This window comes from Mytilus edulis, chromosome 6 (genome assembly GCF_963676685.1).
Source record: "Mytilus edulis chromosome 6, xbMytEdul2.2, whole genome shotgun sequence".
Lineage (NCBI taxonomy): Eukaryota > Metazoa > Mollusca > Bivalvia > Mytilida > Mytilidae > Mytilus > Mytilus edulis.
The window spans coordinates 10,732,326-10,749,667 of NC_092349.1; the positions used below are offsets into that span (position 1 = coordinate 10,732,326).

Consider the following 17,342-nt stretch of genomic DNA (forward strand, 5'->3'; position numbering starts at 1 on the left):
TATGTTGTCAATCAAAAAATCTAGCATCTTGATAATGTCAGTTTCAGAGAATTTTTTGTTTGAATCAGAGTGATTCTTTACAAGAATTTTCGCTATATACTGCTGTAATTTACCCAAAAGGAATTTACTTGAAATAAATCAAATTTAAACAGAAATAACTGTCCTTTCCTATATTTAGATATTTCGGTTTTAAACGGTAAACTCACACTAAATATACGACAAAAGGGACGATTTTTCGTTTCCTATTGTTATTTTTCCATTTTTAGATGGTGATGTTCTTTGGACATCATCTTACGGTGTCTGTATTTCAGAGCTCGTTCGCCATGCCCGTGTCTGTTATGACGTTTTTGATTTCTAAGAACGTAATCTATGTATTACTGGTAACGTATTAAGCCAAGATTTCGTTACCCTATATTACTTTAAACCTTCACTAATTTTTTTCCTAGATAAAATGATTTGGTCTTGAAGTTTAGTTGTACCTGTAGAAAACGTATTTCAAACGGGATAGTGCACACATATGTTTACGAAAGTGTTGTTAAAAGTGACGAAACCGACGGTAAACTACTATTGTACAATTAAAGATGGTGGCAGTATACAATAAATCTACCGTAATGCATTAGATGTGTTGTACTGGCCTTCACGGTGTGCTTTTATTTTAATTTCAAAATATAGAATTAAGGAATTCAAATTTTCGTATGTTTGTAAATAAAATGATATTTTAAATATTTTTCACAATACAGAGAGCGATCTTATACGTTTCAGAAGCTCAAGTAGGGAGATGTTTAAAACTGTATGTTTTTACGAAAATTATACTACTATTTTTCTTTTAAGAGAATATATACATTAAAATTAGAAATAATCTACCTAGTCAAGTATTTGCAAATAACATAATTCGAACTGTACGGTTATTCATCAAATAGAATATTCTGTTTTGAAATAATTCAGAAACTAAATCTATTGAAATTCAAAGCAACTTAAGATAACATTTATGAAAACCATACGATTTTAAGTATTAAAGTCTGTGTTACGTCTTGTTGCCGATAGCTCATTTTCTCCATTATGTTCTTAACACGAAATATTGTTTCAAAATAATCAATAGTACTGTCTGTGATGATTATTTTTTTTTAATTAGTATCTATACAAAATAGTCTAATAAAAGGGAATATTTACAAATGCATTTCCAATATGTTCTTCTTCCCTAAATGTCTTATCTTCATTTTCAACCAATGAAATAAAGAAGTTATATATTGATTTTGTTAATTAAGTGGAAAATTTCATCCAACAATATAGTGAAAACACGTTGGTGATGATGTACAAAAATCTTGTAGGATTGTTGTTTTCTTTAATCTGTTGTGGTAAGGTATAATTTAATTGACACATATTTTTTATATTGTAGGATGAATGTATTTATATTATTAATTTGTGTTTTTTACCTAAAAACTATATCACCATTTGGACACCAATGCATATGCAACACTTCTACAAATGCGTCCGAAACCCCAAAATGGTTCTATTTCATTAAAATGTCTTCATAAATCCCAAAATCTCCCAAAGGGCTCCATTTCATATTCCCGAAAACGGTCCGATAATTGTTACTTACCGAAATATGTTCACTTGAAAAACCAAGAACGTCTTTAAACTTTATGCTCTAAGTTGTCATAACGTTTTCAACAATTCAACACGATTTCATACAACGAGTTTTGCGAGATTCAATATACACAGTACATTTTACATGTTTTGTTTTTGTATGCATACAGGTGGTTCTAATATGTGTAGTTGTAGTTTAAACAACACAGCGAATGTGATAATGTATTTCCTACCTTTTATTTAATTATAGATACCCATATGTATTTTATAGAAATATATATGGGTATCTATAGCTCACATCTATATTTTATAGAAATATTTGAGATATTGACTATCGAATAGAAAATAAAAAAGATATGTATGTTTTCTATTAATGCAAAATTCATCAAAAAAATGATGAAATTTTAATTTTGTCTAAACATATTCAGAAGAGAGAATATTTAGGATCCTACTTGAATATTTTATGTTCAAAATTTTAATTTAGATATCCAAACTTCTACAAGTAGATATTGGAACTATTATGTGTACTGAATTTTGGTAAATATAGATCAAAATTCGAATTCCTACTAGTCGATATTTGCATTGTCATGTATACTGGATTTTAGTAGGTATAGATCAAAATTATAATTCATACTCGTATATATTGGGATTCTAATTGTCACAGGATGATTCTGGATCCAATTGTATATTTCAATTTTTACTGTGACACGAACGTGTATTTTCCATGTGTATAACTATATTATCAATATGAATATACGTATATATGCCTGTATATTTTATTTTAGTGTTCGCTGATGTAAATATTGCTTTAAAGAAACCTACAAAGCTCTCTTCTACTCATGATCCTAGAATTACCGAGGGAAAAGATTATCTGTGTTGTAACTCTACCTATGCAGTCGATGGAGACAAGTCAAATTTGGCGTATGATCAAGGCGATTTTTGGTGCGCAGTTTCAGCCAGAGTAGCTAATCAGCAGTCATGGTGGGCAGTCGACTTACAAAATCTATATACTATAGAGGTGATAGATATTTTTGGACGGACATCTTATGGTCGTAAGTGTGACTTCTTTCAGGTTTTTAATAATTTTACAGAATGACTTTCTTCTTTTTATCAAGTTATCAACCAGGTGTAATTTAATTGGTTTAAAATTTGAACAAGAAAATTATTTATACAGTTTATATTATGTATTTTCAAAAGTGCTGCTAGCCTAATGTGCATTTTGAATATGAACGAACCAAATACTTACCTAACTATGAAGATATTTGTCTTAGGAAACCTTGAAACTTACTTTCCGTAGAGGAAAAACATTTCAACAAACCAAATATTTACTTTGCTTATCAATAAAAAAAAATAACCATTCTTAGTGAACCAAACACTTGTCTAATTTAGTAGATTCGTATCTCTACAAACCAAACATTTCCCTTATGCAGTTGATTCGTGTCTCTACGAACCAAAACAATTGCCTTATATAGTAGATTCTTATCTCTACGAACCAAACACTCGCCTTATTCAGTGGATTTGTGTATCTACGAGCCAAACACTTGCCTAATTTAGTAGATTTTTATCTCTACGAATCAAACACTTGCCTTATTCAGTGGATTCGTGCCTCTACGAACCAAACACTTGCCTTATTCAGTGGATTCTTATCTCTACGAACCAAACACTTGCCTTATTCAGTGGATTTATGTCTCTACCAAACAAACACTTGCCTTATTCAGTGGATTCGTGTCTGTACGAATCAAACACTTGCCTTATTTAGTAGATTCGTATCTCTACGAACCAACCACTTGCCTTATTCAGTGGATTTGTGTCTCTACGAACCAATCACTTGCCTTCTCTAGGAACCAGATACCAATCAGTAATCTTGTATCAACAAACAAAATACTAACAAATCTTTGTAGATAGGTGTCAAATCAGTAAACTTCTACGTATAATAACTCCATATTAAATACGAGCAAATTCTAATACTATCATATTTTTCAGTTGAACAACTGGCCAATTTTGATGTTGATGTTATCATGCCATCATGTTCATGTAATAGGTGGGGCAATTTAGATGAAGGACATGTATCTAACTGTCACTATCAGGCCACAGCAAACCCGAGAATCATTATAACGTGCCCTCCTAGCACAAGAGGGAGGTTTGTCCGGATTAAACGTAGAGATACAGAACACCTTACAATATGTGAAGTAGAGGTCTATAGTGATACAATAAACAGCCTCAATAAATCAGGTAAACAGAAAAAGCCAATCTTCATTATCTTGGAAATTTATTATACATTTTTAACGAACATCAAGGAACAAATCAAAGAATGGTCTGCAGAATTTGGATTATTGAATCCGTTAGAATGACATTCTCTTTATAAGAAATTGGTGTAATTAAACGTTACAATCTACTATGGACATGATGGATCATTTTTACAAACAGATATATAAAATGTATCTTTTCTGTTGCAGTTGAATTAAGCATAAATACTCCAGTGAATCAAACTGCAAGCTCTATTGGTAAATAAACTCATCATAGATACCAGGATTAAAATTTCATTTTTGCGCCAGACACACATTTCGTCTACAGAAGACTCATCAGTGTCACTCGAATCAGATGCATATTATGAATTATCAAATCAAACATTTACAGATTATGTTATAAATTTACAGATTCATATTCCACATTTAAAGATTAATATCATACATTTACAAATATACATTATACATTCACAGATCACCGTACTGCAATGTTCAAGCATGGCTAATCAAAAATATGCATCGCAAGTTGGTTAAAACCTAAAAATACAATTCTTTCATAATCACTAACACACTTATATGTTTCAAAGTCGTTAACAAAAACCTTTGTAAATATAAAACCGAAATATGACATACCCTGCAAGTGTCTGATATTCAAACGGAACTATTTTCTCCTCTGTCAAGGGGGAGACACTCACTGTGTAACTGAAGGCAATGAAATCCCTTGAAGGTCTCTCATATTAAAACCTGCGTATTATTCATTTAAACAATGATTTTCTTTTTTCTATTTAAGATTCTTCAAGGATTGATACTGCCTATGCATGCGGATACATCGGGTACAGGTACGTAGGTCCTGTCATAGTAACATCTGCTGCGGACAGTAACATTCACTGTACAATAATATGCTTCACAAAAACAGCCTGTACTGCTGCAGAGTATGACAAGAACACACATGTCTGTACGCTGAAAGGTGAATGTATGACAGGAACTCAGTCATTTCTATTCCCAGACAACGACAAAAATGTATTTTTTATTCAATAGAACATTGGGAAGTGACAGATTCTATATCCTCTTTAAAGTGATAAAATTCAAGCAAAGACACGTTTTTTAACTTCAATATCTTATTACACCTATTTTAACAGTATTAATAATAGAACACAACAGATATTGTAGAAAGGATTGTAAACTTTATACAGATATCATGTGACGCATGTGATAATGGATGCCTATCTTAGTCAATCAAATAATTTTGTTGGAGAAAAATGGGTAATTGTAAAATATGTATCCTCATATCTGTTTTACAAAAATGATTTTGGTTTAATAAAACGCCTTACTAGTATATGATTTAGCCTGTGTTGAAAATGTATGTCCATGCCTATAGTTATTTTACGTTGTGTATCTTATACTGTTAGTTTTTATAGAATTTGTTTGCTTCATTTTATTGCTCGAACTAATGGATTTAATGTAAATAAATAAAGGGAAGTCACAAACATACTGAACTCCGATCACAATACAAAATGGAAGGTCGCTAATCAAATGACAAAAGCAAAAGCTCAAACATCAAACACATCAAACAAATGGATAACAACTGTCATATTCCGGAATTGGTACAGGCATTTTTTTTAAAGAAAATGGTGGGTTGAACCTGATTTTATATCTAGATTGTCACCAGCAGATATTGCATGGTTACTAAAATATGGAGAACAAAGGAAAGGGGTACGATGGCCTATGAGAAAACTCTCCAAAACAGATTTAAGATTTCAATCATTATTAATTCGATCAGAACCCTCACAATTGTCGACTCGATTGTTTTACGACACAAAAGTAAAAGATTATACACAGAAATATGTACAGTAAAAGATCTTAAGGTAAACACACTTAATAACAAATACAGGAACAAATATAGGAAGATCACAAGTACGAACAATAACAAAGGAATCTACGTCATCACGCAAGGTGTCGGCGATTGAAATTGGACGACCATCTTGTCGGCAACACATGGAATATCGAAGGATGTCGGTGACACACTAATAAATTATTAATGTAATTGTCCTTTTATTTTATCAACCATTATGAAGATACGATTTAAAAAACAGGATTAGTGTTCCTTGCTTGCTTCCGTTTCATGCACTCAATTTCAGGATTCATTTTTTGTAAATATTCGAGAAAAAAATAGTTTCAGTTAAGCCAGGGGTTCCACAGGGGTCATTTATTAGACCAAGTCTTTTTGATACTATATATATATATAGATATTCATATATATATATGACATTTCATCTGGCCCTACATATACCGGGTGTTAAATAAAGGCAACAGTATAGTATACCGCTGTTCGAAATTCATACATCGAGAAATAAAAACAAATCCGGGTTACAAACTAAAACTGAGGGAAACGCATCAAATATAAGAGGAAAACTACGACACAACAGAAATACATCATTAAAATGTAACAAACACAGAAACGAACTATTATATAACAATGGCAATTTTCCTGAATTGGTACAGGACATTTTAAGAAAAAAAATGGTGGATCGAACAATCGTATGCATGGCCCAATTGGTCCTTTATCGTGACATTTGCTCAAGTCTACTGGCGGTTTTGTTGAAATTTCTTCAGTAATTGACAATGGGTGAAACTTAATATTTTTGGCAGGCGTTTTTATTTTGATGACAATTGAGGATTTGCATGGTTTTGATTTTTTTTCACGGAGGGCGGTTTAGTGGGCGATCTGGTCCGCTGGTCAACATCAGGTTGTATTCGCGATCGTTTCCGCCTGCACAAGTTTGATTTGCGTCTTGTCATGACCATTTTTTGAGCAGGAAATTAATGATTTGCAAATGTAATGTTAGAATATCGTGTCTGTACAATCATCAAATACCAGTTTACAGACATAAATTTAGTCAGGTCGTATTAGTACAAAAAAGGCAGAAAAATATTATCCCAATGATTAAAATAAGTATTAATGTTCTGGACTATATGAGTATTTGGACCATATGCGTATGGTCATGACCGGATGCATATTTATTCCTATAGTCAGGGTATTTAATACGATGAACATTGCATTAGGGATGACCTTTCAACGTGTCACAAACTGATTTCTAATTTCTAATTGTTACTTATTTAATCAAATTTTAACCAATTTATTAATATAAAGATGATAAATGAAGTGAAGTGAAAATTTCTGGCAAATCTAACTGTTATAGCATTGTTTCATAAACGATTTTTCCTTACGAAACACAAAATGTTGGTTTCGACTTTGAAATATAGCTTTTAGAAATATCAAAATAAACTGATTCACAAGAATTCAACTGTTGAACTGACATGAACTTGACATGAACTTGGTGCACCGCACCTTCGTATCTCCGGTAATCTCCTTTTTTTATTTTCTCTTTGGTGAATTAGAATTTCTTAAATATTTCAAAAAAAAAACAAGGATTATGCAAAGTTTCATCATCTTAATGGATACTTTATCTTCATTGATTTTTTGGTATACGCTACATATCCATGTCACAAAGATCTTCGACAAAATGTCTTATTAAAGTCCTCAACACCATTTGTACTATAGTATAATAAAACGTTAAGAAAAATTGTTATGAACTATGTACAACCAGTCTGTGATGTAATTCTAAAATATTCTAAAAATAATTCCGCACAATGCAGTAATGTCTGGCTTTTTCTACACATTCAGTTTGTAATTCCAATGTTCAAACGAAATATGGACTACCCAATATAAAGCGGACTTCGTTAACAAATTTATACTGAAAACATGCAAATATTTTTTTATTTCACTGTCGGATATATGTATTGATATTTTTAGGAACATAAAACATCTACCTTTTGGTGAGTGCTTGCATCGTAGGTGAACCATGTCCGTTCTTGTTTGATGTTAATGCTTTAAATCGATCTGATGAGTTAATCCCTAGTCAATTTTTTTTCATATTGTGATGTAACACCACTGTCCCAGATTAGTAAAAGGGTCGAGCGCTCAAAAACATGTTTAACCCAGCAATATTCGTATTTTGAGCCTGTCCAAAACAAAGAGCCTATAGTTCACTTGTTATTGTAGTATTGACTCAGTTGGACGACTTCATACTAGAATATCTTTCAATCATTGCGATTTTTTCCTTTTCGAAGCGGTACAATACCCTGTTGCCATTACCTTAGACGTATTTAGCACAAGTTTTTGGAATTTTTTATCCTCAATGCTCTTCAACTTTGTACTTGTTTGGCTTTATAAATATTTTGATTTTGTCACTGATGAGTCTTATGTACGCTGGACGCGCGTCTAACGTACTAAATTATAATCCTGGTATCTTGGTAACTATTATATCTCTCCAGAAATAAAAAAGTTTTGATAAGTTAACTCAAATTGTTTAACTTGCAGACAGCTTTCAATTAAGTTATTTATTTTGTAGGTTTCGTTCATTGGTATCTAAAAGATAAACTTAAGCTTAAACAACTGTCGTTTTGTTATTGTCGAAGTGACCATTTTTTAAATTAACTTCAAAATGAAATGTCAGACATCAATTCTGATGAAAACGTTGCAGGAAAGTATGACCATTTTTAGTTTTACCCTTTGTAGATAGATTCATCAGAAATTCAAGGTTAAACTTTTGTACGTCAGATGCACGTTTCGTCTGCACAAGACTCATTAGTGCATGTAGTGACGGTCGAATCAAAAAGTAAAAAAGGTCAAACTAAATACAAAGTTGAAGAGCATTTAGGGATCAAATTCAAAAACTTTTTACAAATCTTAGGTAATCCCTTTGTGACGGAACAAATTCTAAGTTTTTCGATCAAACATTTAAGTGAACTATACATTTTATTTATAACTATTATCATATCAATGATAATTGTGCCAACATTAACTCTTTAATATTGGAATTACTGAGTTAATCATTGGCATTACTTCTTTTTTATCTTTAAGTTTCCAACTGTTTGAGTTATCAGCTTTATACTTCTGTAATCTTTTAGTTCCCGCCCATAGCATATTTAATCTTCTTCTAATAAATATCGTGACTAAATTGATTGGTGTTGAAGAAATGCATTGTTCTTTCGTCAATTTAAATAGATTTGATGATGTTCTACATGTCGTATATAAATACTTTATTTCAAATCTTATATTAACAGCCAATTGTGGTATTTTAATCCAACAGGTACTTTATTTCATACGAAATAAAGTAAATATCATCAGATCCCTGTTTAATTGATCTCAGAATTTTACCATTGGTGTCTCACGTATTTATAGTACCACCTTTAACCTTCAACCCCAATGTCAAATCTGTCACACCCAGTAATGATACCATAACATGTAAATCCAATGTTAATTTTGTCGTTCTTTGTCATTGTTGTCGTGTTTATAAATTGTATAGACTCCTCGTTAGAAAAAAACAGCTTTGTCTGTACTTGGTATCACAACAACACAGCGAGGATAAGTATAACCATTAAATGTTACCGTTAATGTTATTAGCTACAACATAAGAAACATATCCGATATCATCTGTGAAACGGTTATTCCATAACGGTCAACCAACTCGTGATGGCATCCGTAAATTTAACGAAGGGATGATTTCAACTTCAAAATTTGAAACTCTTGGTTTGATAGCTGCCTTGTGAGCAGCAGTCCTCTATCAAGAAAATCATGATAGGAAAGATTATTTTGAATAATTAAAAAATGTATGAAATTATGATCGGAGGACATGTTTTTCCATAGTTCGGATCAGAAGTACACATTTTCTTACTTACAAACAGCCATAAATGCTTTGGAAATGAAATTTTCGAATTTAACATAGAAACCATTGGACTATTAATAAGTGTGTTTGTTCCGTTACGGTAATAGTAAGTCTGTTCATGTTTTTATTATTACATTTGACTTGTCATTAGCAATAAGTAATCTATAAAATTATGAAAAAGCCGCTACCTTAAATGCCAGCTTTTTACGAAGACAATATTTATACATACAACTTTTTCATGCGTGTTCAGGCCGAGTGAACTAGTGAAAAATCTGACTCTAACAAAAAACCATTCGTATTCCTGATCATTTTCAGTTTCAGAGTCGGATTTAGGGTGTCCCAGGGGGCCCAGGTTCCCCCTTCTGAGAAAAAAAAATTGGTTGCTTATATAGGAAATCACTGAAGCATGACGAAATCGAGACCTCTCTTAGGCAGCCAGTGCGCCCCCACTTATGAAAATGTCTGGATCCGACACTGAGTTTATGGGTTCTACATCAATTTCATGTACTAATTCAGAGTCAGTTTTATGTCATTTCTTGCATATATTTTTTTCTAGCTTACTTTTCAAGTTTTTATTATATGACAGCAAAATGAAATTGAGAATGGAAACGGGAAATACAAGGATGTAAAAAATTCGCTTTCGAGTAATGCTTAATCATGTCATAGTTGTTTTCAACAGACATATAATACAATTATATGTCTCTGTTTTCAAGAAGACACATTTGGTTTCCAGACAATAACTTTAGTTTAAGTGAATGGATCTCTATGAAATTGTGCTAGAAGGTTCAATACTCAAAAGGAAGATTAAAATTGATTTTGGGGTTATGATACAACATTTTTGGGGCTTTTGTTTTTAGAAAATTTGGGTTTTTTTCTTCAAAAATTTACCATATTTACATTGATTATTTATTACTCATCTACTATATATATAGATGCAACAAATACTGATTTGGTAGGAGATGCAAACAAAATAATGTGTTTTAATTAATAATCAATAATTTGTGCATTTTTCCTACAATGTGTACTCCTTGATAATGTCGACGTCAGTATCATGATAAAGAAAATATATTTGGTAAGTATATTCACAATTGACATGAGCCAGTGCGCCGCAAAAAGATCTTCTTTCCCAAAATTGCACATGATTTTTTTTTCTCACAAAAACCCATATAGTCCGGCCGATCGTAGAAAAAATTGCTCAAATAATGAGGAAAGCACCATTTTCTGCATGATGGGGCATTTTTGTGTACTGAGCAATATTAGTTATGGACCCACCCTCAAAATTCAATATGGCGGCTTATTTCAAGATTGATGCCGTACGTTCTAAAATATTTTCCAGTATTGCACAGTGGATTTGATGCTAGAAGAACTAAAATCAACATATTTGAATGACTTTGTGTACTTAGCAAGAAATTTGTTTTGATCTATCTTTGAAATAGAAAATGGCCGCCTTTAAAACTACGCAAATATTCATTATTGAAAATTGACCTGAATATAAGCATTTCATTGATGTATAGTGTCATTTAGTATCTGTCCCAGTTCTGTCCTTTTTAATTTTGCCTTGTTTGTTATGTCATACACAAAGTAGTAGCTTTTATAAAAAGCTGTAGTAGTAGCTTTCATTAAAAGCTGCACTATTTGTTGTCTTGGGTCACACATAAAAGCTGTGATTTGGGATTTATCTGCCTTAAGATATTATTCAGTGACTATCTTATTTTTTGGGTCGCAATATTTTGCAATTTGAGATATTATACTGTGAAAAGAAAGTCATTTAAACACATATCAGTGAAATGGCAGAAATTGAGGACAACAAAGACAAGAACATTGAAATGGCAGAAACTGAATCACTTGGGGATATCGCGAAACCCACAGCTGAAGACGCGTTAACGGAGGACAGCTCAGAAATGACTTTTAAACAATTGTACCAAGAATTTTAAGCAGATAGAAAATATAATGCTCAAAGAACAGCTGAGATTTACCGCAATATAAAACAGAGCGAAGCACGAATTGATATAATATGTGTTGGTCTCATAACGATTCAAGCAGAACAGAAAGAGGAAATGCATATTAATAACGAACAGATTGGAGCAATATCTCAGCAACTTCAGCAGTCTGAAGACAGGGTAGACCACATGGCTAGTGGTAATTGCTTGGCGGAATTGATGGTCAGTTTCGAGGATCGCGGGAACGTTATGCGTTCGTATGTGTCCCGTCGCTACTAAAGATGTGACGTCGCGTTACTATGTATATTGTACTTATAATGCTTGCTTTTTGAATGAATATTGAACCATACACTTGCTTGTATTTTATTGAGAACAAAAACCTTAACGAACACTACGCGAAGTACTAACACCTCAAAACCCAACATTGGTGCCGTGACTAACGGAGAGAGAGAATGGACATAAGAGCGGGGAACAGAGCAGCGGTGATGAAAGTTTTTTAACAAACTGGAGGACGCCATCGTTGATACGCCTTTAGACCCGGAGGTAATATGTACATTATTGGAAGCAGTTGAAAAGAAAAAGAAAACTTTAGACAATATCGACGAACAGATTTTACATACAATGGACTCGGAGGGAATTACTGATGAAATTATAGAAACAGATGAGTACTATTTAGAGTTAGAAAGTAAAATTAGAAAATACAAAAAGTTCTTGAAACCCGTCGCCACCGCCACTTCTTCAATTCTAGATAGCAACGCCCAAGAGTTTATACCACATTCAAACCCATTTACGCATTTCAGTCGGGAGCTATCACAAACAAGTTTAACCTCAAGCCAAAATCATCGCCTACCCAAATTAACGCTACCAAATTTTAGCAGAGATATATTAGAATGGCAATATTTCTGGGATTCATTTGAATCGACAATTCATCATAACAGTACACTATCCGACATTCAGAAATTTTTATATTTGAAGTCCTTATTGCAATCAGATGCCGCAAACGTAGTTTCAGGCCTCACCATGACCAACCCAAATTACTACAAGGCTATTGAACTTTTACAGAATCGTTATGGTCAAACTCACAAGATAAGCAATGCATACATGAGATCACTTTTGGATATGTCGGTGCCTGATGAGCGTTTAGAGTGTTTAAGAGCATTTTACGATAAGTCCGAGGCATACATCAGAGGTCTAGAATCATTAGGACAATGCCAAGAAATGTTTGGTTCATTACTGATTCCAGTTATTCTAGGGAAATTGCCGCCAGATTTCAGAAAAAATATTATATGGGAAAACGGAAGTGATGATTGGAATATACAGAAACTACGAGACGCTATTTGCAGAGAACTTTCAATTCAGGAATCAGGACATACTGAATACATGTATCAACCGTCGACAGCTAATCACACCTCAAATTTTGTAGCAAGTGTTAAGAAGGATTTTGGCAAAAATCGCTCACAAGGCATTCAAGGGAAAACATCGAAGTATCAACGTATGAAAAAAACAATTAATTCCGCACAAAGAAAAGCATTCACATTCTGTGAGGGGAAACACTTTTCCAATGACTGCACGGATATCGCCGAACATGAAAAAAAAATATCCATTATTAAAGAGAAGAAATTGTGTTTTAATTGTTTTGGAACGCACATAGTATCAGATTGTCGCTCTAAATACGACTGTAGAACTTGCCATCGTAAACATCATACATCAATTTGCAAGAAAAATACCAATCAGAAGATAAGGACAACACAGAAACGTCAATGTTGTACACATCGGCAAGTCAAGAAACTTCAACCTTTTTGCTGAAAACAGCAGTAGCTCAGGTAATGGCGGTGAATAATACAGCAGAGTCAAACATACTTTTCGACGAGGGTGCACAACGGTCTTTTATTACAGCAGAATTAGCTACTAAATTAAATGTACAGAAAGAGGAATCCGAAAATCTGAATATAGTTTCTTTCGGGAATAAAACTAGCGGTATTAGAAATTTACACAAAACCACGGTACAGTTGAAAGCCAAAAATGGAGATATTATACCTATAAAAGTACTGATAGTACCCACCATAGCATCGCCGCTTTACAGCCAGAGTAGAAAAATCACGCAGGGACTTCACTATGTAGATGGATTATCTCTAGCTCACTCCGTTACAGACGCAGAGTCGTTTGAGCTTACTCTTCTAATTGGGTAGACCTTTTTTGGAATATAGTGCAAGATAAAGTAATACGTGGAAATGGTCCGACTGCTGTAAGCTCTAAACTCGGATATTTGTTGTCAAGCCCAGTTCCAGTAAAGAACAATAACCAGTCAACTTCAGTGATGAATGTTTTGATATCTCATAAACTGGAAACTTGCGATTTAGAGAAATTTTGGAAACTGGAGTCTTTAGGAATTGACGAAAAAGGAAGTTGATACGCAATTGATAGATGTCATGGAAACCTTTGCCGAATCGTCCATGACAAAACAAAATGGGAAATATGTGTCCAAACTACCATGGAAAGAAAACTGCCCGGAGTTACCAACAAACAAAGAGATCGTCAAAAGAAGAACAGAAAATGTAATACGTCGTTTTTCAAAAGACAAAGAAATGTTCCGAATGTATGGAGATTTTATATCTGACCAAGAACGGAGAGGTTTCATCGAAAAGGTAAGCGATAAGACTCTTACTGAAAATCTAATTCATTATATACCACATCACGCTGTTAAGCAGGATTCCACAACCACACCTATACGAATAGTTTATAACTGTAGCTGTAAAGCAAATTTTTACAGCGCTAGTCTCAACGATTGTTTAGCAAAATACCCGCCGATGATGAACGACCTTACTACAATTTTGACACGCTTTAGAATGGAGAAATATGCAGTGACAGCTGATATAGAGAAAGCATTTCTACACATAGAATTATAAGAAAATGACAGAGATGTTACGAGATTCTTTTGGTTACAGAACCCCAACAATCTGAGCAGTTCATTAATAACTTACAGGTTCAAAGTAGTACTTTTTGGTACAACCTATTCACCTTTTATTTTGAGTGCTACATTGATGAAACACTTTAGAGAAAACCCATCTAACACATCCTCAGAACTGAAAAGGAACATATATGTAGATACCATTCTAACGAGCTTTCCTGACGAGACAACTCTACTCAAGTTTTATGCAGAATCTCGCACATTATAAGACGATGCCGATTTTAACTTGAGATCATGTAATTCTAACAATGAAAACTTACTAAATAGAGCAATACAGGAAAAGGCAGGAGATGAGGAACCAGACAGTTAAAATACTTGGAATGCGCTGGAAGACAAAATCTGATAACATTTTGTATAATCAACTTACTTTGACAGAAAATGATGATATACCATTAACAAAACGAGAAGTGTTGCGTCAGTCGTCAAGAATCTTTGAACCGCTTGGATTAATATTCCCAGTTACTGTGACATCAAAACTTTTTATGCAAAGATTATGGAAAGAGAAGTTAAATTGGAACGAAATTTGACCGTGTAATTTATAAGAAGAATGGAAATCGATCGCCATGGAAATAGGAGAGGCAACAAAAACAGAAAATTCCCGCCTAATAACACCTGAATCTGATGCGCAAGAGGAGACTGAACTTCATATATTTACAGACGCCAGTCAACAAGCATATGGCGCGTGTGCCTATTTAGTCCAAAGGAACACATCTAGTCTAATCATTACAAAAAAACAGAGTCGCTCCGTTTGGAATTAATGTGTGAGTTGATTGGTGCCAGATTAGCGAACTATTTAGAAGAATTTATTGACACACAGAAGACATATTTTTGGAGTGACAGTCAATTAGTGTTGAGTTGGATATCGTCATCAAAAATGTTACCTACATTTGTATCTAATCGTCTCAAAGAAATTAGAAAATTGGCAGAAACAGTGATTGGAGATATTGCCAAACAGACCAAAACCCAGCAGATTATCTTACCTGCGGAATTACGGCAAAACAGCTGATGAATAGTGCACTTTGGATAAAGGGACCAAAATGGATCGCCAACAAGGCAGAATGGCCAAACTGGACAAGAAATGTGGCAAACTGTAACATATTTTCTACAGTTACAGAAGAATCTATGGACGCTGAGATACATGTACCAAAGACAAGTTGTATTCAAATTGAAAAATATAGCTCCTTACTAAATTGGTTAGAATAACAGCATACGTGTTAAGATTTATTCGTAATCTGAAGACACTTAAAAGCGAGCGCACGATTGAAATACTCAGCATTCAAGAAATCGGAGAAGCCGATAATAAACTTATTCGTAATGTTCAGCGGACGGCATCTGAACTCGAGATTGATAGTTTGAACCTATCATCGAAACATAAAGTTGCTATAGTTAGACAACTTAGACTTTATTTGGACGACAACGGATTATTGCGCTGCGGAGGAAGACTAAACGCACCCTTAGATTATAATACGAAGTTTCCAATTTTGTTTCCAACGAAACACCATTTTACGTCGTTGATAATTAGAGACATGCATCACAAAAATCTACACTCTGCACAATTGCGCATATTCAGCAGAAGTTTTGGATTCCGAGAATTCGTCAATGTGTGAAATACCACCTTAGACAATGTTCACAGTGCAATAAAGTAACAGGAAAACCTTACCGCGCACCTGAGCAACCGCCCGCTTCCGAAAGATATACTCTACGATGAATACCCTTTTTTTTTTACAGGTGCCGACTTTACAGGCGCTTTGTGTACAAAAGGACAAAATAACATTGACTGCAAAACTTATATTTGCCTGTTTACATGTACAGCAACACGAGCAGTAATCTAGAAATTGTACCGGATATGACAGAAGAGTCATTCATGTTAACTTTTAGGAGATTTGTGGCACGTCGTTCACTTCCAAGAATAATGATGTCAGATAACGCTTATACATTTAAAGCTGCAGCCAATCAATTCAACAAAAAGTGGTTGAGCGCGGAACCGAATGGTAATTTATCCCAATTAAAGCCCAATGGTTTGGTGAATGGTGGGAAAGACTTATAGGACTAACCAAAAATGCTATTAAAAAAGTATTAGGTCTATCATTTGTAATTATTAACACGCTTCGAACCATAGTGACTGAAATTGAAAGCATGCTGATTACGTATATATTAACAGACATAACTGACCCACAACCACCTACGCCATCACACTTACTAAACGGAAGGAGATTGGATTCCCTACCACATCAAATGGATGATATTTTAAACTTTCACAAATCTAACCATTTGTCTTGTAACAAAAAACTTTAGAGACAACATCAACTGATTGAACATTTCCGTACACGTTGGAGGAATGAATATTTACATCTTTACGAGAATTCCACCGTACAACTGGTAATAACGTTCAAACTATTGAAGTAGGAGACATCGTTCAAGTTCACAACGATTCCAATAGACTTATGTGGAGGTTAGTCGTCGTCAAGGAGTTGATTCGTGGAAAAGATGGATTTATCCGCACTGCTATCATTAAAACAGATACTGGTATTACAAACTGACCAATTGTTAAATTCTATCCGTTGGAATTACAAGGACCAACTAGTAAAAATTGTAAAACGCACTATTCACTTCGTTCCCGCCAAAAGTAAACAAAAAAGGACATTTACGTATCAATTACACTCAATGACGGAGGGGAAATTGAAAGACAATTGTGAATTAGTTAAAGTATTTTTCAGGAGTAATTTTCAAGTATCGTATATTACAGAGACAGTTAAAGTAAAATCTTTTTGTATCCTTTGTGATTGTAAATTTTATCCGTTTTCTTAGTTATTTCCATTTCGGTGGCCCTCAGGATGTCGAGGATTGCGGGAACGTAATGCGTTCCGATATG

At 33.8% G+C, this 17,342-nt stretch overlaps 2 protein-coding genes across 2 annotated transcripts; both read left to right on the forward strand.

The window, feature by feature from the left end:
- The first annotated feature begins 12,123 nt into the window (after positions 1–12,123).
- Positions 12,124–13,308, forward strand: LOC139526193 (uncharacterized). The gene has a single exon (XM_071321320.1). It carries the CDS (start codon positions 12,124–12,126, stop codon positions 13,306–13,308), a length of 1,185 nt encoding a protein of 394 aa, XP_071177421.1.
- Positions 13,309–13,931: 623 nt separating this feature from the next.
- LOC139526194 (uncharacterized) lies at positions 13,932–14,408 on the forward strand. The gene has a single exon (XM_071321321.1). The coding sequence runs from the start codon at positions 13,932–13,934 to the stop codon at positions 14,406–14,408; it is 477 nt and encodes a 158-aa protein (XP_071177422.1).
- Positions 14,409–17,342: the final 2,934 nt, after the last annotated feature.